At 43.7% G+C, this 26,601-nt stretch overlaps 2 protein-coding genes across 2 annotated transcripts; both read right to left on the bottom strand.

Annotated features, from left to right (window-relative positions):
* Window positions 1-759: 759 nt before the first annotated feature.
* Window positions 760-11,623, bottom strand: nudt4b (nudix (nucleoside diphosphate linked moiety X)-type motif 4b). Its single transcript, XM_040174317.2, has 5 exons — window positions 10,582-11,623; window positions 5,558-5,668; window positions 4,392-4,436; window positions 4,095-4,182; window positions 760-3,799 (listed from the first exon to the last, which is right to left on the bottom strand). The coding sequence occupies exons 1-5, from the start codon at window positions 10,675-10,677 to the stop codon at window positions 3,579-3,581; spliced, it is 561 nt and encodes a 186-aa protein (XP_040030251.1). The 5' UTR covers window positions 10,678-11,623; the 3' UTR covers window positions 760-3,578.
* An 8,748-nt stretch (window positions 11,624-20,371) lies between these two features.
* ube2nb (ubiquitin-conjugating enzyme E2Nb) lies at window positions 20,372-26,088 on the bottom strand. The gene is made up of 4 exons (XM_040173418.2): window positions 25,841-26,088; window positions 24,146-24,392; window positions 23,177-23,317; window positions 20,372-21,948 (listed from the first exon to the last, which is right to left on the bottom strand). The coding sequence occupies exons 1-4, from the start codon at window positions 25,868-25,870 to the stop codon at window positions 21,917-21,919; spliced, it is 450 nt and encodes a 149-aa protein (XP_040029352.1). The 5' UTR covers window positions 25,871-26,088; the 3' UTR covers window positions 20,372-21,916.
* Between the last annotated feature and the right edge of the window lie 513 nt (window positions 26,089-26,601).

The raw sequence follows: 26,601 nt of genomic DNA, 5'->3' as shown, positions 1-26,601 counted from the left end.
GACTGGTGCAAAATGTCGTTATAAACCAATAACTTTGTATTGATACAACATTGTAGTTTTTTTTTTTACATTTGTGACTATACTAAACTATGGTATTGTTTATTTTGCATATCACTTTCACATGTGCTTCAGTGCGTAACCTTATTTGTTCAAGGCACACAACGCGTTGACGCCATTGTGTATCAATATAATATATTGATGTAATTCATATTTAGGGGCACGGTGTGGGGTTTGAATGATTACATCACACCCTTGTGAATTTGGCACCTCAGGTGTCAGAATTGGCCGGCTTATTCACTTTTCCACCCTGAACCACAGCCCCGCCCTATTTGGCCTGAGTTGTGAGGTGCTTCCCTCCCAGGTGGATTTTCCCCGTGAAAGGAGCTGCAAAGCGTCAAAGACCAACTGTTAATGCCAGACATGCATGCTGGAGTGTGTTCTCATTTGGCCAAAGGCCTTTACATTTTCACTTTGTAGTGACGACGGAGCAACTTCTATTACATTCGCTGCTAGTGTCACATCATATTTTGTCAACTTATTTTACATATTTAAACTGGGTTAATTAGTGTCAGTGTGATTGTTGTATTTGTGGACAAAAATACAGATTTAGTCTTCTAAAGGGTCAAGTTGTCATCTGATATTGTGAAAACTGTCTCAGCCAAGATTTTCTTTTCCTTGAATTAAACATAGTTATGCTTCTACTTCAGGAAATCCCTGAATATATTGCCATTACATGAATCAATGAGGATTCAACAACAGTTCCGATATGATTTTCCCCCTTTAATGCAACCTCAAAAACAAATCTCCCCAGTCTACGCCATGAAATCACTTTCACCATAAACCTTTTTCTGTGCATAATATCCATGACAAAACGGTGAGAAAGCTTAAGTCAGCTCTGAGCAAATCTCTGGATACATCCATGTGACATTACAATGTGTGTTGAGCGGACAATCAAGCGGTGGACTCGTGTCATCCCGCATTTTTTTTGTACATGGAGCACATACATGTTATTTGTGGGACTATCACCCTTAGCCTCATGCTTCAGTCCTAAAAGGAGCGTTCACAGACAAACAGAGGCTCCGGGAAGTGGAGGAAAGAGGCGTTTCTGCTGCAAAACATTAAGATGAATGGGTTTATGTTTAATTGATGATGTTTTCTGGATTGTAGTGAAATCTTGCATGCTCGGTTATGTGACAAATGGAAGCCCTGTGGTTCCTGGACAATGTAGGGAATTCCATTGTTTAAAGTCTTATTCTTTTTTTCCACAAAGCAGTTGGCTAAAAATGATGAAGGTTTAACAAAACATCACAGATTTTCCCACCTGAACACTAATACGTTTTGCAATTTGGCACATTGTACTTCACTTTCGCCAACCCACGATACATACGCGCGCACACACACACAAAGGCTTGAGGTGGTTGGAGTTCTAACATTGCCAATAGACTGAAAGTTTATAACTGAATTGGTGCATTGAACTGAATAAAACCATGTTAAACAGTATGAGATCATTGCAGCTGAATAAACAATTAAAAAAAAACATCCGTCTGTCATATGGAAATACTTCATCAATGTCTTACCAAAGCTTTCAAAACATTCCCCTGATCATTACTATTCTACCGTAATTGTTTGAATACCAAGATGCTATGTACATTTTGTAAAAAAAAAAGAAAAGAAAAGAATATATTTAACCGTCTCCAGTCTCTGATATTTTTTTTTCCGGTCTAAAGTTAACTTCTATGCAGTCCTCATAAAGATATATTTCACCAGATCAGAATTTAGAATGCATTAATTCAACCACTCAATTTCACACCAACCTTTATATCCTAAAACCGTGGCACATGGTCATCGATACAAATATACTGTACACACCGTCCTCGCTGGGTTTTCAACACGTTGGTTTTATCCTGCCATTTGTACATTGTTAGAAAATATATAAAATATTAAGAGAAATTGTACAGGTACATTCGGGTTAAAAACATGTTAATGTTAACATGTCTTTTCAAAGCTATTTACAAATCTCTGTGTGGTTTTGAGTCGTCATTCAGCCGTCGACAGGGGAGTGAGTTGGTGCTTCTTAAGAGAAAACTCTTTGATTTCTTTGGATTTCTGTCTCGATATTCTACACGTAGATGTCGTTGATCTAGAATATTTCCTAGGGATTGTTTTTGCCCTTAAAAACGTTGTGAAAATATTTGAGCGGATAAGCAGGCGGGATACATGGAGAGAAAAAGATGGGGATGACCCACGATGCACCAAGAACTCCACCTGTTTAGGCAGTAACCAAAGGATCATGATCAATTATTGATATTAAAACTAAAGCAAAAGCTATAATGGGCCTTTTTAACAATTTCTAACAATTCATGGACCTAACCATTAAAGGATCAACAAAAAAATATATATATATATCTACGGTTAATCCAGAATCCAAATTATTACTGGGGGGGGGGCGGGGGGCAATCATATCAAACATGAAAATGATGTCATTTGGTGGTCGGTTTTGCCAAATGAGACATGATAAAAAAAAAATGCAAACTTTAATTCAAAAAGGGCAGTCAACAATAACTATACTCATCAAAATCCTCTTATTTCATTTCCACGGTTTAGATGAACTGAACAGACCCCGTAGCAGCACCCCGTAACTCAGGCAAAAAAGGATTTACACCGTGACAAACGTGGGAAACTGTAACATAAAAGGTATGTGGCTTTCAACAGTCGACAGTTCAGGTCATCGGTCGAGGTTAGTGGAGACGCAACGCCTGTGCTTCTCGGTGCAGTTTCCCTGTCGGGTCAAAGGATGTCGAGCACGCCCCACGTGTTTACTGAGGTATCTACTCGCTGACAGTTTTACTTTTTCTGGAGATAAACCCGTCTTGGACCTTTGACCCTGGCATTTACGACCACAAGCCATTTGTGGAACAATGTTTTCCATTTTTGTTCTATTCTCTTAATTGTATGATACCTTATGTTGACGCAAAATGTAAATAATTGAGGACATTACATTTTGTCAGGAAAATCCCAGCTAGGAGAACTTTCAAACATATCTATGCTCCGGGATCAACGTGTGTATGATTTTTTATAATCTTGGCTTGATGATAGACAATATTAAGTCTGGAAACATTCCTCGCATGGATGTGCTTTGGTGTCAATTACTCTTTTATTGACTTGAAAGCACTTCCAATCTGCTAAAAATAAAATAAAAAAACGTGACCATTAGTGAGAAAAAAACAACATTCTGTAAGGCATTCCTTCGCCAGGTCGTTCACGCCAGCCGGCTGCGCGGCTTCACCCTCCCTCAAGCTCCGTCTTGTCGCTCTAGTATTTTCCAGCGAAAAGGAAAAAAAGTGTTCTTGAGATATTCAGTCTTTACGTTAGAGACATCGAGTCCTCAACACAGTTCTGTCGATGTGCTTTGGTCTCTCCTGTAGCTAAGACTAGCGATGATACATACGAGAGAGCCGCAGCTTGGAGAAAAAAAAAGTCATTAGATTCATGCAAGACTGTACAGACTTTCAGTGAAACCGTCCCGGCTGGACAGCCCACGTGGTTTAAAAAAAAAAAAAAAAAAAAAAGTTGCAGTCCTATCTGCAGGAGGGACCCAACACGTTACCCGTCGAGGGCGAGGTCGCGGTGGCGCTGTAATGGGGGTAGTTGTCGTTGGGTGGCGGCCCCGGGAGGATGGAGTTTCCGTTGGTCGGGGAGCAGCTGAGCTGGAGCCTCCGCAGGTACTCGGCGTGGACGGGTTTGTGACTCTGCAGCACTTTGATGGCCTCGTCCACGGTGAACCACTCCCTCTTACGGCCTGCAGGGGGGAACAGAGCGCAAGGCAAGGGTTAAAAAAAAAAAAAAAGGAAGCTGGGTGCTTATTAGAGAGCCAGAACTTCAAAATGATTCATTTTCAACGGACGCGTTCATCCTCCTCCACGGGTTCCTCATTCGTTGCATCGAGGCGATCTCCTCTAGCGACGCACGCAGTACAACTCATGGAAGTCATGAGCTTCAACATGTTGCTCTCTTACACGTCATGTAAAAGGTAGTCCAAGGGCAAAGACGCAACGCCGCGGACATTAGTGGGGAAGCTGAAGGGGAAACCGTACCGATGTTGACGGAGTCCTCCCAGGCCTCCAGGGTTTCGGTGACGGTCAACACGTACACGTACGTCCGGTGCTTCCGGTCTTGGTTTTGCTTGAGGGATCGCAAGGGAAGCAAACTGAATACTTAATGATCATATAAAAAAACAAAACATGTGTGAACATATATGTTTCTCTGGTAAACACGGGTCCAAAACGAAAACATACCACTCGCAATTGTACATTTCGTGCAACAAACAAAAGCAAAAAGCTACTCGCGTAGGGATAAGAAAGCGAAAGTAAGACGAAGCCGCGTAAGCTTACCTCGAACACGCCGAGCAGACGTCCTAGCTTGCCCTTCACACCGGCCTAAAGAATAAATGGAGAAAATGATTTAAAATATTTGTTTTTGTCCCGACTGGCTCCAGCGTGTGGCACAAAGACGGCAAAGGACACTTCTTTAGGTCTGGAGTACCCTGTGTTCACTCGTGAATTAGAGGGTGGAAACATTGGGAAAGCAGTAGCCAAACAACCAACTACATTATGTGGCGAGACAATGAGTATTGTGTGCTACACATCAATGTTTAACAGCACTCTGCGTACTGAGCTCCGCTGTAACCGCCCAGGTTTCGTTGTGATTTAGAAAACGCTTGAGGGAAAAATTACTGAAACGAAAAACTGAGCTAGAGAATAAATCCCGGTGCCGCGCTCAGTTTTGCCCTCTTTGACCTCACAGCTGCTTCAATATGACTTTTGAAAGACTCTTAAAGATGCAACCATATCCGTCTCCACTATTTGAGGCCTTTTAGTAGTTCTAATAATAGGAATGATTATCAATCCTTGGTTGTTATGGTAGTCATAAGAACTGGCTCAAATCCTGAGAGAATATCACTCCGGAAATGTAATTATGTCTGTTTCTTAACAGTTAAAGTTACTTTAGTAATTCACAGATATCAAATGACCGCCAGGACAGATGACATCTGTCCTTCCCCCTCAGCATACTTCACAAGTGTCACTGTCGCACTGATGTGTCCAGCGCGTCGGGCCGCCGGGGTCCTCGGAGGCGCAGGAATCCAACGAGGATCCGAGTTTAGCCCGCTGACGTAGCCGGGGACACGGGGTTCTCTACCAGAGGGGGGCTCTGGAAAACCAGCACACGCCTGGCTCACCCAGCTACTGACGCCGCGTCTCGGCCGAAGCCGTTTGACCCGCGCACCTCCGCTTCTGCTTTTTTAGTTTATTTGAATTTTTTAACCTGAATTGGATGGCGTTGGAAGATTTCTAATAAAAAAATATAAATGTAAAAAAAATACTTCCTAAGTCCTCAGCATGTCATCTGAAATGGGCCATAATAGGAAACACTGCCCCGGGAATTTGTTAAGTAATTCTCAACTTGAACAGAAACCGAGACACGGCGTTGCTGCTTTGATCACCTGTTACACGACAAAAAGCACTTCTCCTACATCGCAAAAAGAAAACGTTTGGTTCACCTCCTCAAACACCTCTCGCACTGCGGCGCCACACGGCTCCTCCTCGGGCTCCATCCCCCCTCCGGGGACGATCCACTGCTCCGGGTGCCGACTGCTGCTGACCAGCAGCACCTGTAAACAGAAGGAAGCGCTTCATGAATCATGTGGCGCGTTCGTTCCTTCGGACGCGGGTAAGCAGTCACATGAGGATGCCTGAAAGTGAGCTCGACGTGACCCTTGACCCCTTAGATTTGGGCCTCAAAGACAGGCGGCAGACGATTGGTTTCAGCCGCTGCTATTTATTCTCTGTTGCTGTAGACGGGATCCAGAATCCACCACAGCCCTCGTAGCTTGAAATATTCAACCCTGACATGGTGTTCATGGTCTTCTGTGTGGAATTGATGAAATATAAAAACACATTTAAACACGGTACTTTACGTCACTTTGACTGGAAAACATCACCAGATGTATTATTTCGGTAAAAAAAAGGTAGCCTATTCTAATTAGGACAAAAGGGAGGCATTTGGGGGGGGGGGGGGGGGGGAGCGGGCGCCTGTGTTGAGGCCGGTTCCAACACACATTGAGCCCGGCAAACAATGCATGTTAAACCAGCATGAGCCACTCTGCATCACCGAGTGCTTCCCTAAGCGACTAGCAGGGCTTGAATAACACTAAACTTGCACTGTGCACAGATATGTACAGATCAGATGTGTCCATGTCTGCATTCTCTACCGGTATCCATATATATCGACCACAACAAGTCTCGAGCACACCTGCTGTAAACATTAGAACATTTGCTTTAAGCCATTTGCTTATTAGTAATTAAAAGCACAGCAGGATGATCGCGACTCCAACAGCGGATTTGGGTGCAGAGCCTTCAGTGGTTCATTTAACCGCATGTTCTACGTCTTACACCTTGTGGTCATTTTATAAACACGCAACTGAATCAGGGAGGGTAAATACACATGCATTGAAGAGAGAAAGGCGTGTTAAGCAGCTTGTGCAACATATGTTGACATGCAGATCACCATATACAGTAATCTGCCTGAAGACGCAGCCTGTCACTTAATCCTATCTCAGTGTTTGGACGTATCTCCCCTTACGTTCTCCAATGCATTCCGATGCTCCACTGAGGCCCGGGGGGCCCCGAACCCCAATAGACAGCGAAGGTTCGGGGCTTCGACACAGAGAGCGAGCAAGCACTGCGGGCGGCCATCTTTCTCACATTCGCCCGAGCCAGACACCTGCTTCCACCCATGCTGTGTCATCGGGGACAAAAAGGGGGGCAGTGGGGTGGCTATCCATGTCGAGCGCGACGGCGCGCGCGCGCCAACAAGCGCGCTGACGCGGGAGGAAAGGGCGCTTACACAAATACAACAGCAGGCTTTTTCGAGGTACATGTTGTCATATGCAGCAAGGGCTTATTTTCACCCCTCGTTGAACGGAAATGTCGCCTGCTGGAAGTCTTGTTTCCATTCAGGCCATTAATGGGGGGGAGGGGGGGTGTGCTTCCATGCGGGTTGGGCTACTTCAGCGTCATGGCGGCCTTTGTGTTTCGGGGCGTGTGTGAAACCGACCTGCTGCCTCGTGTGTGAGTGAATGGAGATCAAGGGTGTCGACTGGTCCCAAGTCGAAAAGTGTGAGGTGTTTACAAAACAATAGCCGGGGAGGTAATGGGACGGCTCGGACAAAGAGGATACTTTTCCATCCTCGGAACACAGCGAGTGTTATTTTGATGGATATAGGAATGTAGCGCGCCGGACCGACATATTACGAACTGCGTGTAATTTGTTTCTTCACGTGTGCATCCGAGCCGAATACAGTCAGCGAGCACCGAGACAACTGGACGAGTTACATTTCAGATACGTGTTTAGACTAATCTGCTCACTTGGTAACTACTCTCCAAGCTACCGCCGTCTTAACCTGTTGTGCTCACAGGACCCGGTTTCCAGTGATTTGGAGTCAATGTTAAAGAAGAAATTCATGCTCTGACCCCCCCCAAAAAAAAAAAAATGGCGCAGACTACAAAAGGCCAAAGTTAATTTGGTGAACAAAATAACTCACACGCTCGTAAAAGAAAGGCCGAAGGGTCAAACCGCCCCCGCAAACACGCACTTGTGTTTGGAGAGAGGGGCGCTCAGGAGACAAAACCCCCAGAGGGAACACGGCAGTGTTTCCCGGTAACATGTGTCGGTTCTGCAACTCAGGGGCCGCCAGTGAGGGGGGAGCTAATCCTCAGGTGACAACCGGTAAATCTCTCACGGGTAAAACGATAAACACTACAGACAAATGCCCCACTCGCTAATCCGTTGTGTAGCCACGTAACTGATTTAAATAAGAAGATCAGTCATTCTTAATTTGATATGATATTCGGAGACACCAGAAGCATTACGACAGGAAGCCCCTCCGGCAGGCCTCAAGAAGGGACAGCAGGCAGGGATATTCTGGAGGACATTAACACCTCCTCCCCCCCCCACCCATCGTAGCTGTCCAATAAAGAAGGCACCGAATGCCAGGGAGACGGTACGAGGGAATGGTGGGAAGTCTGAGACGGCGAGCAGAAGCGCGGCGAGCTACTATAACAGCCGACATCTCCCGCAAAAACAATCGTTTTTTTCAGAGGAACTGAACACCTACACCCCCCCCCTCCAGCTCACAGGATGACATTGTTTACAATGCGATGCGGTATCTTCAATAAGCCTCTGGGTCATGAATTCATAAACATGGTGGTGACTTAAAAACGATTCTCCCTTCTTACTCGGAATTATGCATGAACTCGTGGCATTATATAAATGCGTGTTTTATTGAGGCCTCAGCACAGTGTGTCCCAGCGGAGGTTGCTCCTGAATCACGAAAACACACCAAAAGACTTGAACGGCAGTTAACCTTGATATGAACAATTAGTATCAGACGGTCGCTCTTTTTTTAGCTCAGTTTCGGCTGTTATGCTGCTAAATATTTCAGCGCGTCCACCTGTTCGCTGCGAACATTGTCTGCCTGCGACTACTGTACGGGTCCCCTCTGGAGCGTTTTAAAGTAATGTGGCAGGTCAGAAAAACAGTCCCTATATAGATCAGAAATGATTAGCCGTTTCAGAGTCAGGTTTTTCTATTTAATCACACAGTCTGTTGTTAAAAGGAACACGTTGAATTCCCCGAAAACACACCCACACACACACGTGTGGCTTTAACCGTGTGCATCGCAACATCCAATCTGAACATCTGGGTGTGAAATGCTTCTAAAATCATAACGTTGAGTTCCGGATGAGTGACTTCTAGTTATTTAACAACGTGTTTCAGCAACCGACCGAAGATAGAATAAAAAAAAAAAAGTCTCTCTTAGCTCACAGTGCCAAGCAACTCACGTGTCGTAAACTCAGCCAGGTGCCTTAGTCATCACTGGCTTCCCTCTGCACTGAGGTTCCTGTTTTCCCCTGTCGAAGGTTTAATTGCGACTCCACAGAACCTCGCCCTCGGGCCTCAGCTCGCACCTTTTCGCCGAAACGACAGTTCAACAGAATGTACGGCTCTTATTTCCCCGTGGCGGAGTCTCCCGTGTCTACGAACTGATTGTGTGTGCATAAAAGGCATGCGTTTGATGACACAGGCCTTTGTATCTCAAAGCTCCTTCGAACCGGAATGTAGAAATCGTTGACACCCAAACTTACAGGTACAGGTTGTTAACAGCAAACTTTAATTTTAGAAAACCTGCATCCCGTACGTAAAACTCCAAAATAAGGATGACATAACAGCTACACATGTAACCAGCCATCCGAGTGTGTGTGTGTGTGTGTGTCATAGGGCCAAACACCGGAGGGCTTAGGCAGAGCTCTCTGTGCCAGTCCAGGGACACCAGCTTGGGCTGTTTTGACTGTATATATGTAAACAGTTTGTTTAAGCAAAACTCAAAAAAGGAGGCTAAATATAGACGTGAGAGAATTAGCCACGGAAAACATAGGTATTTGGACACAGGTGAGATTCTAGTCACGTGCATAGTTGACAGCTTAACTCGAAGGAGTCATTTATTTTAATATATACTTAGAATAACCCGTTATATTTAAAAAAAAGGTGATTCTACTTATCTTGTTATTGTACTGCTACGATTTACCAAATATGCGGTCACTGTTGACTTCGCTCAAATAAAAAAAAAAATAGTGACGATATCACACCATACGTGTTTTGAAAGGTCTTTGAGACACAAAACAACAGCACATGACTGCAACCCCCTATGCATTATTTACATAGGGAGGGCCCTTTAAATCCTCATCCACATAGATGCTACGCAGCTTGAGGCCGGTGCGATGCAGCGTGATCGTGAATGGTCAGTACCAGACCCGCCCCGTCGGGATGCTCAACACCGTGAAGTGACGTATATGTTGTGATATATAGTTAATTCATAATAGACTCGAGGCTCTCGTTTGCGTCTCCCCCCCCCTCACACACACCCTAAAATCCCTAAAAATGAAAAGGGAGGGACGTGCAACAGAGCGCCAGGACACCTTCGCGTTAGCCACTCCAAGTTAAGAACAAGCTAAGCGGAAGTTGAGTAAACCAGTCTTCAAAACAAGAGCGTTGCTTTGAACATGAGTAACGTTTGGTTCGGAAGTATTTGGTCGGGTGTTTTATTTTGAAATCAGTCACCGCTGTGGTTTGTTATGAATCGCAGCAGCTTTTTTGAGAGCAGCGTTTCCCCCCCTTTCGAAACGCGCTTCGCAAACTAGCCTAAACTGGATGGCCCAAGGCGCATCAACAGCAGCAGCACGGAAACACAAACCAAAATAGTGGCATTGTGACACAAAGATAATAAAACAACGTTAACGCATCCTCCGCCTAGAAGCAGGAGAATTCGCCCAAACCCCTGCATAATATCAAATATACATTTTCCGATTGTGGTCTCAACCCCTTCTGTGCTGTTTGAATGACTGGGTGCAGTCGGGGCACGACTAGGCCACGCAGTCTCTCTCACACACACACACACACACACACACACACACACACAATCGTTGGATATCGATCATTCGGTTCAGTTTCTGCGGAATCTCTCACCTCTTCCTCGCGTTCGTTCTTGAAGCACAGGCACGCTGCTCGTTTCTTGAAGCCCTCGCCGTCGTACGTCCTGGTCTGGTTCGGCTTGAGCTTCATTGTGGGTTTATTGTGTGTCTCCCTTTCAGGTAACAAAAAAACAAAAACAAAAAAAAGCCGACAGCAATAAGCGAGGGAAAGGACTCAACAGCAGACCCGCCGCATCGCTGCCGCTCTTTGCGCCCGTAGAGTCCGCGATGGCCAGTAATGAGAAGAGGAGGAGGAGGAGGAGGTTGTTGGGAAATATCCCGACCGCGGGTACCCGTCAGACTATCCCGTTTTCCTCATTGGATCCGCGTGCGGATGGCGTCGGAGCTCTAGCCGCCGGCCGTGATTTCAAGTGCCGCAGGTCGTATGCGGTCCGCAGCCTACACAGCGCAGCCCTCCGACGGTCCCGTTTGCGCACGGCGAGCTGACTCACTACGACGAAAGAGGCGATCCGGAGTTTTAATACACAGGTCACTCCTCCGGGGCCGCAGCGAGCTCATTGGCTGGCTCAGCCTCAGTGGGCGGGGCCACCCTCCCAGGTCGAAGAGGCGACGGTAAACAGATGCGTAATTTGCGCGAACCTCCGGCGGAGTGGCGCAGCGCTCGCGCTGATTTAGAGCGTGCGCCCAGTGATGAAGGTGTCCACACGAGTAAGGCTTGTTATTGATCATTCGTTTAGGGCTTTGGGAATCTTGGACCTTTGGTTCTTTTTTTGTTTATGTTGATGCTTTTTATGCACTTCGACACCTTTTTTACATTAAAGGTACATACAAATCCCCTCGTGATCAATGTATTTGATTTTGTTGGATGTGTGTTTTTATGCCCTATACTCAAACCAGGACACATTGAGGAAATACAAAATCATTTTTCAAAATGTCAAAGGGAAAAGTATATAGTGTACATTTTGTAATCAATTATTACAAAATATGTTCTGAATGTCACATTGCTCATCGGCAGTCCTCTGCGGCCCCACCTCTCCTAAACCTCAATGTCACTGAACAAATAAAACCAGCCTTGTATATATGACATGATGCTGTCAGCGCATTCGTTATTTATTGCACTTGTGGGAGTTTCACATTTGACCTGTTCCACACACACACCAAATGGTACATTCTGCCTCCCTTTGTCAGTAGCAGGGAAGCTATGATGTTAAATGCCGTTATTTTTCACGGTTTGCTTTAACTGTCTCCCGCAGTGTTTCTTCTTGTGTCTTCAGTATTTTGGGGAGGGTTTTTTCGTCAAATGTCCTCTGTTGCCTCTTCAGTAGTTCATAGGACAGTTACATCTTATCAAGCGTGTTGGGAATTCAGTCAGCTGTCACCTGTCACTCAATTTACACAAAAAATGTTCAGAGCATCATGCCAGTCCTCCAATAAAAGGAAACGTGACTAATTTAGGTGTTTGCACTTGTGAATTTGGTTTTTTAAAGGTTAAAAGTACACTGCTCTAACGTACCCTGTGAATATAAGCACCACGCCCAGCTGCACCCCCTGACCAAACACATTAAGGTCGCTCAAGCCTTTAGGTGCCGCCATATTGTCGCTGGCTTCCTCGTAAGCTCAGAGGGAATGGATGCCGCCCCTTCCCTCAGTTACTACCCCACAGGTGGGGTTTTAGAAAGTGATTGCATTGTCAGCTGCTGTGACTTATTAACCGATGTAACGCGTTCACCGTTTTAGTGGCGTAACTCCCACCGTGACAGTCGAACGGCACGATAGAGGCTGGTGGATGATACGGATCCTTCACCTGCGGTTCATCTTTGACCTGCAGGCCGCGGCTATTTGTATCTCCACAGATAACATCAAAAGCCCAAACCTCCAGGAGACAATCATCAACCGTAGAATGAGACTGATCGATGTGGGTCAAAGGGAGAGATTTTTTTGTTGAGGCAATCAAGTGTTGTTTTTCGTATCTGACGGCCTTTTAACAACTTTCAGGCGGATTTACTCTGCAAAAATTTGCAGACTTGTGTCCTTTGACCTGAGCGTCACTAAGAGCTTCATCAGCGTGAGAGATATATGCATTGAACATATTGTCTCTCACTCAGGGGACATCAATTAACAATCAACACACAATAGATTGGAGATGCACGCGCGCACACACACACACACACACACACACACACACACACACACACACACACACACACACACACACATACCTCCACGGACACAATCTTGATTGCAACACACTCAGAGAGGAAGAAAGACATTGAGAAATAATAAGAAAAACACAGCAATACAGAGCATAGGATTTTACCCAGAGACAAAACAAAACTCAAATGTTAAGCATGATATATATATAAATAAATTATAACATAAAAGATGGATATCCACGAATCCCACTGACTCCAATTAGATGGATTGACAAAAACTGGATTGATTGATCACAGCAACTGTTTATGTGGTTTCACAATTCACAAAAAGTATCACATGACCCTGTTTGTTCCCCCTAAACTAAAACTAGTTAAAGGGACTGAAAACATAACAGTAGATGACAGCAAAGGTTTGAATAAAAATGTCAGTTAGAGGAATTTAGTTTGTATCAATGCCATTAGGATTAGGGAGACAAGTTAGAAAATTATTATTTTTTTAATCAAATAGTAGTGTTGTTTGCATGAAATCCACTATGAGGAGTCATTTCTTATCGGGGATCAGGATCATTCTCCACATATAACAACAGATGCTCCGTCGAGCTATCCTAATGGCATTAGTCAGCTGAGAGGAGAATAAATCTATGTCATTGTGCTACTTGAAGGGGTTTATCATCCTCTTCCTGCATGTCAAAGGAAAGCAGTTAAAAAAGGTCTCCTTTTAGCCGAGATGCGAGGGGGGGGGGCTGGGGGGAGATCCAGTTTCTCCGGGCCTCGCGTCGGGACCGTTGGAGGAATGGAGGACTCTATCAGGAGCGTCGCAATGACAACTGCTCTCTGACATACACGAAATACAAACAGAACATGCACTCAATTACACATTCAGTGCGTTCACACTCGGGTCTGGTTTACATGTGTGGTTCCTCCTCATTCGCCTCTGATCCACTCAGTGCTCGTACAGCTACGATTGTAGGCTTATGAGAGTCATTGGATCAGGGCTCAGTTAACTAACCACACAGGTAACGGGTAATAAGAACACCTTTCATTGTAGCATAGAAGATTAACCATCATTGTCAACCACAGTCAGCATACATGGGATGATATATATCAACTATTTTGGGTAGCTTGGTGCAACTCGGCCTCTCTCGTCAATCTTTTTTTTAATTTGCAATGCTCACAGCTCACATCGACATTTAAAGGTTTATACAACAGAAGTAATTTCAGGTCTCAAGCCTGCAGATGCACATATAACAACTTGTGAGGACTGAAGGACACAATGTGTGCCTGTTGGTGCATATTAAAGCCTGGTATTATTATAGATGTGAATAAAACTCAACTTGGATAAACACCACTTAGGGACAGTTATGCATTGTAATTAGATAGACAGGGAGAATTAGCGTAGGGTCAAAGCTTGTTGTTCATCATCAGATTAACATTACAAAATAAAATAAAACAAGACATAATACATGCAAAGTTACCGACTGCTTTTCTATTTGATGCGCTGTTGTTGACTGCTGCTCAAGTTGTTGAGGCTACCTGCGGGCAAATGTTCCTCCTCACAATGATGCCTCTGTCTCCTTGAGGTAGAACAAAAACACACACACTCTATAATCATGTGAAGATTAGGCTTTAAAGGGGCATAAACAAAACCAGACAGTGACAGCCTGATTGCTGGAATGTGGGAAAGTTGTCTGGGGCGAAACCCCACGGCGATGATGACACCAGGAGAATGAAAACGATGCCTTTCTCCTCAGCAAGTATAGCTTAAAACTCAAAGTCGGCCCCGTGGCGGGGATTGAAAATCACACTTCCATAACCGAGAGCGGCGTCGCGACACATCTGAGGAACAATTACCGTGAATGAAACAGAGAATCTTCGTCCAGTTTGATGTTAATATAGGAGGTATGTACACATACACATAGGAGTGTGTGACAAAAAAATAACAGCTCAGGCGCAAATGGTTCAAGAAAGAAATCGGTCTGTTTAAAACCAAATGTACCAATCTCATCCTCTCAAAGCGTCGCTTTGTGTGAATCAACAGTCATAACTTTTCGAGCGCATTCAAATGGAATTGCTGCCTGAGAGACTACTTGTTTGAGACACGTTGCCATGGTGACCCGTGCCAACTTCAGTGTAACCCAACAATGAATTGTGAGCTGAGCTATTTGCAAAGTGAAATCTTACACCTACATTGACATCGAAGCATTATTGCAGATTGCATCTATAAGTAAGTAAGTAAGTATTAAACCATGTAGGTGTTCAAGATTAATTCTAAAAAAGGGTGTGCAGACAGGCCGAGGTGACACTAGATGAATTTTATGGAAATCAACTTTACATCTGCCCTCACGGCATGTGGGCAAAACAAACACACCTGTCACAGCACGCGTTTGTGAACACTGTATTCCCAACAGAAGGCTTCAGAATCAGTGGTTGTACTTAAACGTTTTTTAATATCTGTCATTTCCTCCCTGTTCTTCCATTGGATGACAGTTTGTTGGCCCATGGTGACTCACTTGTTATCTCAGCTTGTAATTCGTGGTATTGTTTTCATGTAATCAGAACGCACAATAGTTTTTTTTCCAAGTACTTTCTAAAGTATGTTGTTTTATGCCTGTTCCTGGACTTCTTTCTCTCATAATGTGCGTGCTCCTCACTTTGTTTGTTTTGGCCTTCTCGTTGCTGAAGTCAAAAGCGACTTTGGAAGCATGATAAAGCAAAAGAATGACTCATTTGTCAATATTATTCCTTTCAATTCAACTTTTCTCATTTCTAAAATAAAAAGAGATAAAGATAAGCAGAACCCATGAAGCTCAAAAAAAGGTCACAAAAAAACCTCCACATAGCTAAACCTCCATAAATATAGTATTTATTTTACAGTACAACAGAGACTCAGACTCAAGGAACTCTTCTTTATACACAGACTCCGTTAACCTGAGCAGAGATACGAGGTGTTCCATCTTATAGATACAGTAGGCACGTTGCACCGCGTGGACTCACACGGCGTTTTAAAACTGCAGAGAAATCCTCCCCAGTTTGATGACCGACGTCTCAGCAGCAGACTCGAGCCTTTCCCTCGTCCACAACCCGAGGTGTGGTGCTGTTTTATGAATGAGCTGTTATGCAAGAAAAGGTGACTCGTATGCAGACAGAAAGACAGAGAGGGAGGAGGGGGGTTCCATGGCTGCAATTCAAGTGACGTTGCTGCGTGGTGAATTACATGATTATCTATTTTTCGCTGTGGTTGTTTGCTGCTAAATAACAACGGCAGGGGAAGTGGGTCACGTGTTATAAACGCCACACTAAAGCTTGACTGCGTGTTTATCAAGACGTGTCACGGTGTAATCATCGTAATGACCTGATGATAACCAGAGACAACGTGACAACATGTGTGTCAAGGGATGATTCCATCTGAGTGAGAGAGGGAAAAGGTGCATTTGTGTTTAATCTGAAAAAAAAACAAAAAAAACATTGTGTTATCTACAAGCTATGAGGTCCCTGATTAGACTTGAGTACAGCACACTGCTAAAGTTATTGATCAGCCCCATCGGCATCGGTACGTCGTCACCTCTGATAAACGATGGGTGAACAGGCGACGGGGTTATTCTTATGTGTAGGTGGTGTTGACCCTGCTCAGGCCCAATGAAGAGATCCAATGAATGGTTGGATTTGCTAGAAGCAATAATTAAACCCTTATCGTTGCTTAATTACTTTATTACTTAATTACAGGATGTCCGCTCGTGCCTTTCAACGTGTAGATCCCTAACCACAATCTGATTTTCTCTAAAGCCCATTGAGCCTGTGTCATCCTAATATTAATAATAGTCGTATAATTAGGAGAGGAATAGAGGGAGGGGAGGACGAGAAAACACCAGAGAATAAGTCGAGAGAATAAGACTTCTGAACAAATCTTCAGTTGGGATGATGGAGCTGAAAAGTGGGAAGAATTGAGGTTTCTTTGGTATATGTATATATATATATATATATATATATATATATATACATATATACATATATATATATATATATATATATATATATATATATATAAATATATATATAACTAAAGACGGAAGAGTTAACAAAACACCCAGAAAAAGGATGAAGTGGTAGCACTGCACACGTCTCTTGTTCACACTATGTGACTTCCCTTGCGTTTAAAGAGGCCTCTGCAAAGATATGAACGCACACACACACACACACACACACACACACACACACACACACTTCCATCCTTTCTGCAGTGGCTGTTATGTGTGGAGGGGGAGTGCGGGGAAGTGGAAGGAAGGGCCAGGACAACCTGTTCTCACTGCGCATGAAGAAGTCACAGTAGCAGAAGAGGAATCCCGGACATCATCATCACACGAAAACACACACATACACACGGTGAGAATGGCAGCGTGCGAATGTTTCGCCGGGGGGGGGATTTGATTCCAACCGTGTTCATCGTCCTAAATTTAGCATGATAACATCTACCAAATAGCACCAAACACAAACAGCTGAGGCTGATGGGAATGTCGGGGGTTTATTTCTTAGGTAGCGAAGCACTTAACGATCTGGAATGATCTGATGATTTGGTGTCGGCATGAGATGCCACACAGAAGGCACAGGATCGTTGAAGGAGGATTTATCACCTGAGGATCATGGACGTTTGGTTATAAATCTCATCTCATCTCAGGAGGTATCTTATAGTTGTATTTTGGCCGAGGTGGTGGGCCGACCAAAAGCAGACTGGCATTGAATGAAAAAGTGTTTCTCTTGTGGGGACTTGTGTGTGTTTGTACTGAGCTGATTGTATCCCTGCTAAGGTTACTATTACTATCCTGTGTACCTCTGTACAGCACAACACATGTGACTCACGTAGATTTGGGACGGACCACGTGTAGAGATAAAGAGAATATAATGGTGTACAAACGGCCTCAGCTTCAGGAGATTAATCTGCTCAGCAAAGGAACAGGTTTCTTTTCAAAGTCCTCGCTTCAAAAAACATCTGAAAAGGCCTCAGTCCTAATTCAAATTTACAGCAAGCCGCTGTACAGCACTGACAGCATTAGTATTCCACTGCAAGACATCTTGCATAACAGCTTGAATAGAGAGCGTATTAATGAATTAAAACCATTAAGTAATATACAAAATGAGACTGAAGTCGTTCCAGATAACTGCTCTGGAAGACAGAGGAATTCCCATTTGGCTGTCCGACTTTTGTTGTTCTGACCGGGACTAATCTTTAGTCTTCATCTAACTAGAGAGGGAGGAGGAAAGCCGGAGAGAGCCAGAGAGACGTGGATGGAGAAGGGAGGTGATTAGAGGAGGTTAGCAAAAGGGAAACAAGGGTGGAAGCGGGAGAAGGGCAGAGGGAAGACGGAGGAAAGGAAGAAGGGATCAGAGGAGAGAAGGAGATGAGGCGTTAAAGTGGAAGGCGAGGAAAAGGAGGTTATAGGTAGAAGGAGAGGAAATGACAGAAAGGATTAGTGGGAAATCAGGTGAGTTAAATGCGGGAACACACAATCATTTCTACGGGCTTCCACAACCGACCGACGCGGGTGTGTGTTTTTTATAAAGCGCTGATGGCGACGACGCGCCACAGTCGGGACGGGAGGCCTGTCGTCAGGTCGACATCTGCAGCAATGTGACGAGCGTGTTTTCACCTGCCGTCAGCGATCAACGTGAGAGATGATCCGTCAGAGGAGCCGGGCTATGTTTAGGAGGCCGGCTCCACGTCAAAGAAAAAAAAAACTATACAGCCACGTTTCACATTCAGGTTCAACGAGAGGAGGGAAGAACGTCGGATTGTTTTTCCATGGCACTGTTCTTGCACATTCTTTTCATATTTATGGTCTCAAAGATGTGCTGCAGTAATGGCAGAGTTAGAACTGGTGCAGGTCAGTTACCGGAATCTTCCAAAAGAAAAGGGATGTTAAATGTGAGATGAATCAAATATGTAATTTTTGGGGGCAGATATTTGTACGAGAGGGAAGCCCATTCTTGTTCGAACCGCATGTCAATTCCTTACGATAGTTTGCTTTAGAGGAACAGTTTGATATTTTGGGAAACTGCCGTTTGTCTGAGCGATAGATGAGATTATTGCCACCTTCATATCAACAAAAGGCCTCAACTAGCAGATGGTTAGCTTAGCATTACGACTGGGAGCAAGGAGGGGGAGAGTAAGGGGGGGAGGCCTCGTTCTATCCAAAGGAAACCCAATCCAACAGACCGCTGAAGCCCGCCAGTTAACACATTATATATAGTTTATTTGATCCGTGCAAAAAAAGAAAACGTGGGCAGGTTTTAGTGTTGAACAGTTGGCGGCGGAGACGCGGCCAAGTGACCGTGTCGAGTTCCTGCCACCTTACAGTTTTAATAGGTCCTGTAAAGTCTGCCAAAACAAACCATAAAATGTGATGTAAAGGATAGTATGTCAAACTCTATAGGAGACCATAGCCTGAACAATTATTATCATCAACCAGACACGTCTCGGGAGTAAGTATAGTAGCTGATGAGCTCATGTTTTTAAATTAGAAACGTCTTTTATCCCATGGAGTGACTCACTTGGACGGAAAACACAATAGAGACAACAGCCTCTGAGACCGTGTCATGTTTATTTCAGATTGCGAGGGGAATCATTTCCTGCTGAATACAGCTTAAACAAGTCACTGTTGCCATATAAACCGGTCCGCGGTCGTAAAACGTTGTGAGACCTTCGACTCTGGTGAGGACACATGAAAAAAAACACATTGAGGATAAGTGCCTCCGGAAGGAAGGAAGACGCTATAAATATTTTGCTCAAGACTGTGTGTGCTGAGATTGTTTTTGTTCTGGGATCCGAACACCTGGAACGGACCAATGACTGTGATACCCTTCACCATGTAAACCCTGATGAAGAACACATCGTCGATTGCTTGAGAACGTATAATTATCCTCATGAGGCATCTCGGTTAGGTTCACTAACAGGTGTGAAGTCGTCCGATCCAGGTAATTTTAGCGCCATCTGGTGAACTTCTGTGGAACAGCAGGAGGAAAGTTGACAGGAAACATACATTTGTATAAAACCCAGTGGATTTCTTTTTAACGTAAACCCCAATAAGCGGCGGGTTTTCAAAGTAAAATACTGATATGGTATAAAATGAGTGGTACTCCATTTTAGGTCTCACTCAGGTTGTTTAAAACGTCCCTGCTACAACAAAATATTTAGATTTCTTTTTCTTCTGAGTGACCTCAAGGCTGCTGTCTCATTTACACAGCTAATTTCTGTCTCTATCGAAAGCGTGAATCTCATGAAATGAACCACTGTAGCATACAGTCCTTAGATTCACTCATTACCTCAGATGTGCATCAGCGGGGAAACGTAAGGGGCCGTTTTGTAAATCCTCCGTAGCAGAATCCATTAGTAGGATCATAACACCCAAATTCAGATTTGTGTTTATTTCTTGTGGATGCGGTTTGTATTTTCATGTTGTCATTTGTGTTTTTCAAAAGGTTCACCTACGGAACGACCCAAAAGCTCCACTTCCTTATATGCATTGTGCAAACTCCCTAATAATAGTATTAAATAACCCTTAAACATACGTTTGTCTGTTGATAATTTGAATGCATCAAATAGTTCTGCCCTACAAAAGCGTTTATATCTATGTCATATGTTCAATTCGAAGGGACTCTTATGTGATAGAAAATCCTTAATAGCCTTTAATACTTTTTATTTGTAATATTTTTTTTTGCCACCACAATGACCCAAATCAATTCAATGCACTTGCATAATCATCACAGATCATCATCATAGAAAGAGCAAAAGCAGGTGAGGCAAACTGGGAAATGATGGTCAAAGACAACTGATTCAGAAGACGACACCTGCAACTAAAAAAAAGAAACCCTTTCCCTTTAAAGAGAACACTCAAGTCTCAAAAACACCAAAGGAAGTAGTATTTTGAATCGTAATAAGATATACGTTTGGTTATGTTACATGCCTTATTTTAATGAACTGACTCAGAAAAATAAAATATAGAACAAGCAACATAGATAGCATGGACAGACAGTTAAAATAAAAAGGGAAATAATAACAGCTCCACATCCTTTAAAAAAAAAAAAACTACATTGTCAACACATTTTAGTAGTCTGTTACCAACGATCCTTTCCAGCACACACAACATTCGTCTTTCTACCTTTTTAAATGTGTTGGAAATGGCCTTTTTTTTCTCCTTCTTTGAAGCATGTGGAGCAAACTGCTCCACGCTTCCCCCCAAGTCGTCCCACGCTCACTTAAACTGCAGACCGCCGGACGTTACATTAAAGCATGAGATCTTTAGATTAATAATTACACAATCCTCATCTAAATGGGCTCAAGCAACTACATCACACGCTGAATCAGCCTCTATCAACCTAAGAGCAAGATGAAAAGAACGACGAGATATTACATCTGCCGGGGGCCACGAATCCACGACTGGTGTGGTTTTACTTTTGTGTTCACGTTAAAAATTGTTGGGCTCATTTACAGCCCCGAGTTGTCTGTGGACGACATTGTTTCAATTCTGTCCCGAGAGCCTCCAATGTGTAATAACCGCTGAATTCAAATCAAACTTGATTGGCGCTGCAGTTACACGAAAAAAAAAGAAGAAAAAAAAAAGTCTTTTGAAGAGTACTTCGCATATTTGATAAAACAGAACAGTCTCTGCAGTGTGGTGAACATTTAGTGCTCGGCTGTGGATGCGTCCCGTGTGCGCTCCACCAACAAGAGTGAAAAGGCAGACCTCGCTCATGCGTCCCGTCTGCTTACTACGGGTTTTGGAGACGGCTGTACACCGAAGGGCTGAAAATAACAGGAGCGTGTCATCTCTCACAAAAAGACATTGAGACGAGTTGACGAGTAATGCACGTGTTAAAAGAAGAAGAGCTTTAATGCATGTGTATTCTGCAAACGTACCAGTATGTGCCTCCTTCTGGGCGACATGTTATCTTTAAGACTGTAGTTTGGGAGGGTGTCGTTCTCCGTCCATGCATTTAAATAGCAACACAGAAAGAAAAGGAGAAAAAAAGAAGAAAAAAAAACAGGCAAACACACACACACTTAACGCGTCTTAGACAGGAAAATAAGTCACCCAGAGGTCTGCAAATCATGTCATTTCTTTCAGTTTTGGACTTATCTTTTTTTTTTTTGTCTGTTAAATTTGAACGTCGACAGAATAGGAGTACATTTTGTGGATCACATTCAGAAGCCTCGTCCCCGTTCTTCTATATTGCGTATTGCCGGGTCCATGATCGGGCTGAGGGAGAGACAGAGAAACAAAATGGTGGCGTGAGCACAATATGGTGCAGGACACAGACTGCCCAGATGAGCAGATCGAGAGCAACAAACACGTACCAGAATTTCTAAAACACAAAACAAGTAGTCAGCGGATCACCATCTTGGATAATTCCAAAGGCCGAGTAGACATTTTTTAAAGTGTTTGTTTTAACCCCAACGGTGATCCTTTCCCGTCATCGAAAAACAAAGAAAGCTGAACTCATTTACATACTCCAATTCGTACGGTTTCTTTTGGTAATTAACTAGTCGCTAGTTACAGATCCCCTCTGAGGGTTTACGGGTTTTTGTTGTATTATAACATTTTATCTAAACAAAACAAGCAAGCTAAAATTGAACTACTTGCACAGCAAATCTGCTGTTGAACATGCAGAGTCTTGTGTTGTTACGTTTGTATAACAGACAAGCCATAGTTTGGGATAATTAAGTGGCAGAAAACCTGCGAAATTACAGGAACGTCTACACACTTTTAACATGCAGTTGTTATGATGGGGTGGTACATGTTCATGTTTCTGCATAACCAGATGTTTCAAACTAGTAAAAGTTCTTTTCACAACCCCCCCGTTACATAATCTGAGACTTGCTGCCTCTCCGTATGTCTCCTAAGTTTTGTTTGTGACACGTTGAACATCGTCTTTGGTACAGGTACAGATACTTTACTGCCCGTGTGCGGGAGCGGCCGGCCATAAAGCCCGCACGGACGTCACGGGACAAATAGCTGGAGGCACTAAATACTCAAGCCAGGTTCCTATTAACCAATGGCCAGTTGGAATGTCTCTGATGGACTGTGTTGTTCTGATGTGAGAGCAGTTTGGTCCAAACCAGTGGTCCCCAACCTTTTTTTTTACCTCACGGACCGTTGTCAGACAATATTTCGACGGAGGGGGGCGGGGGGCGGTAGTAGTCGCGCGCTTTGTGTTTGCTGGTCGGCGAAACTGCCGTGCCGGTAAAAGGACAAGAAAAACGCCTTGTGACGCGTGGGGAATATGTCAGAGGGACGAGCACACATTAGGAGAAAATCCGGTCAATTTTCCAAATAAAACATTTTTCAGAGAAAAAAATATATATAAGCGTTCTGTGGTGCCCACAGACCGGTGGTTGGGGACCACTGGTCCAAACCACGAAAACCCTGATAAATCCAAAAGTCTCCGGCAGAGGCAACCCAATTTACTCCTCTGAATAAAACTCACCTCTCTCAATGGCGTTGCTTTCGTCTCTCTTCCACAGGTCTGCCACATCATTTGCGAGGGGATCATCTGGATTGGGAGCACTTAATAATGCCTGGATGGATAGCAACACTGTGCGGATCTGCAGCGCTGGAGACCACTTATCTGGGAGAAGTGAGGTTCAGAAAACAATAAGCAAAAAGATAAGGGAGAGAAACTGCTTCAAAAAGACGAGGGGGAAACTCCAGGGTATGTTTATGGTATTAGTGGATAAAGACGGGCGGGGTGCAGTAATAACACCGCCGTGTCACATGGCAACGTGGCGAAGGAGCAGGAATTGCTCTTTTTCTTATTGCTTCTTAATGAAAGTCACAACTCTGCCTCTAGTAGAACCAAGGAATCAAATATAGGATAGCTATTAATTGTTAATTATCAGAAACTATTGCTACTGAAAACCTTCAAATATAACAGGATGCTTTTGATCCATCACATATTTAAAAAGGAGGTAATTTTGGTTATTTTACATTGTCAGTAAAAACTGAACCTGTGAATCTACACACTGCTGGAGTGTAATAAAGACGGATTCCCTAATCTGTCCCTTCTTGTGTCAAAGATGCATGAACCTGTTGTCAGAAGTAAGGCGACTCTACGTCTATTGTTCCACTTGAATATTAACCATCAGATGGCAGCTAATGTGAAGAGGAAAAAAAATGAATATATATATATATATATATATATATATATATTCATCTTATCCACATAACTGTCCAAATGTTCCACTAAACTGGTATTTTTAATGCTCACTGAATCACACGGATCATTGTGATGTTAAACTTTTGAACGGGCAGATTCCACCGCTCAATTCAACCCTGACTGGATGTTCGGGTTCACCAGCCATCTTTGACAGCAAGGTAGCGTCTCAACAGCTCTTAGCTTCCTCAGACTCATCACAAACCTGCAATATGCATGGTGCGGCACTATATATGTCCTTACCTTTCAAGATGTCTAAACATATTCTTCCAAGTTTGTCAACATTGGGGTGGTAGATTTTGGTGATGAATCGCACTTTGGGAGCTGCCATGGGATACTCTTCCGGAAGAAACAGTTCAAGTTTAAATATGCCTCCTTCGAAGGGGGAGTCTTGAGGGCCTGCGATGATCACATGGAAGTAGCGTGCGTTGGCTTCATCTGGCAGTGCGGTGATCCCTGGAACGGGCTCTGCCATCAACCGCTGTGTCTCCTGCGTGTGGTCGGGGTGAGAAACACACAACACGATTGTTGACATTTCCGTAGGTGCACACTTTCAAGTATGCAAATGGACAAGGACAAACAAATTTGCCCTGCTTAGTCACTCACACACAGTAACCCACATACAAAATCACATTCCATAACATACCGTTGAACACTAAAAGACAGCCAGAGCCATTAGGAAGGGCTGCACGCTGACTTGGTGTAATCACATTAACCCCCACTAATTCATTCAAACATTTTATTTGTACACAAAAATCATGTGCATTAAATAGCCTTTATTCTGCCTCTTTCATATCTTGAAATGCTAACTAAATCAGAATGTATTCACATTAAAGGAATACGCCTCTTAAATGTGACTAAAATGGCTCATTATCAAAAGGACTTGTGATAATTTGATCATTTTAAGATCCATTTGATCACAATAACTTTTTTTGTTTTGTCTGATGCAACTACGCTTATACAATGTTTATTATTGTTATTAGTATATTATGTTATTAGCGAAATCGGAAGAATGAGTTGTATTGCGCGTCATTAAAAACTAAAAAGATGGTGCGACACTAAGGGAGAGTCAAAAATAGAAATCAAAAGCAGGAAGTGGAACAGTTTCTGTCTGCGTTTGGTGAAGCAGGTGCACCAAACATTCCGCAGTAATCGTGCTGCAAAGATTGCATTCGTTAAGATCGTGGCAAATCATCACGGGCAGGGTCCATAATGGACGCGAGTGTCGTGTTTTGCTGCATCGACGTTGCGACCGGCAGTGAAGAAGAAAAAAAACACACCAAAACCCCCGAGAAAAATAGTAGCAGGAGGTGGCGGAACAGGCTGATCGCGGCCACGGAGGAGACGGGCCCGGCCCGGCCAAGTGGCGACGAGGCGGACGGATGAGACCGCGACGGGCCTCAAATTCCGTCACAATTATGGTTAACGTTGAATACACCGGGAATCAATACAAAACACGTTTGGCTAACTACGCGCATTTCGCTGTTTCGAGGCCGTTGGCATCGTCGCCAGGCATGTGAGCCGATCACCTAAGCTAACGTTAAAGCTGCTAGCGGAGCTAACACAGCGAATCCATTCAAATGGCGACTAAAGACAACTGGTTGTGATTTGCTGGCCCGTACTGCAAAATAGTCCGATGGGGGTTGTTGTTCTGGATTTTCAGAACAACGACAATGTAGTCGAGTATATATGAAACCGCCGTTAGAACGGACGTGTGCCAACGGAAGTGGCAAACAAAACAGTGGCAGACGCAGAGCAGCGAGCTAACTCGATGGCTAGCTAGATGAGAGCTAATTGTGCTAGTCGAGCTAACTTCGGTTGGCAGTAATTGTACATCCATATTCCCACCGAACGCACTCAACAATACCCGCAGACGGCCTAGTTAAGAGATATACATGTATACACATATATGTGGACAGAATCGGGTGTGGAGTGTACCTTTACAATCCTACGAGGCAAACCGGTCATCTTGTGTTAGCTATTATATTTTTAGCCGTGGACTCGCCTTCTCTTCAGTTGGGATCGACTGAGCGGGGCGGAGGCTCGCGGTTCTCTCTTCCGGTGGCTTCCGATGACGTAAGCAAATACGCTGGTGTATAAATGTTGTCTCTGTAAAGCAGATCGTCACGGTCGTTTTATAGAGAGATTTTAGTAGTTGCTGGCAACATTATGAACAACGGATTGATATTTTCTAAAAGAAAGCATTTTTAAAAAAAATATATTTTTTCTGAACATTTTCCTGGAACCCTTAAAGAGAATTGTATACACATGTCATTGTATATTCGTGTCTTACACGGTGCGAACTGCTTTCATTGCAAGTGTTTGTTTTGCTTGGGTCATCCTTTGAGTTTTGCATTTCCTTTTATATTTAATTATATTTTCTATTTATTCCGTTCCAGTCTTTGACATGATAAAAGGGACATCTTTGGTATATTGAAAAACTGCCTAAATAAAAATAAATAGCTCCGTAAAAAAAATAATCAGGAACTAGCTTTTAATTAACATATGCAGGGATGGGTATAGCATAAGAAAGTCTGTTTGTACAGCACATGCAGTTTTGAAAGGAAATGTTAAATTATTAAAATTAGAAAAATATTTAATGTAGTCCATTTTGGAGGGTCAACACTTTCAGTCACAATGCTACACCTTTTTATCATTTTGTAGACCAAATGTGTTGAATGGAAAAAATCGAGGTATAT

Source organism: Gasterosteus aculeatus, chromosome 4 (genome assembly GCF_964276395.1).
Source record: "Gasterosteus aculeatus chromosome 4, fGasAcu3.hap1.1, whole genome shotgun sequence".
NCBI lineage: Eukaryota > Metazoa > Chordata > Actinopteri > Perciformes > Gasterosteidae > Gasterosteus > Gasterosteus aculeatus.
Note: the sequence above shows the minus strand (reverse complement) of the source record. Positions and strands in the feature narration are given on the sequence as shown.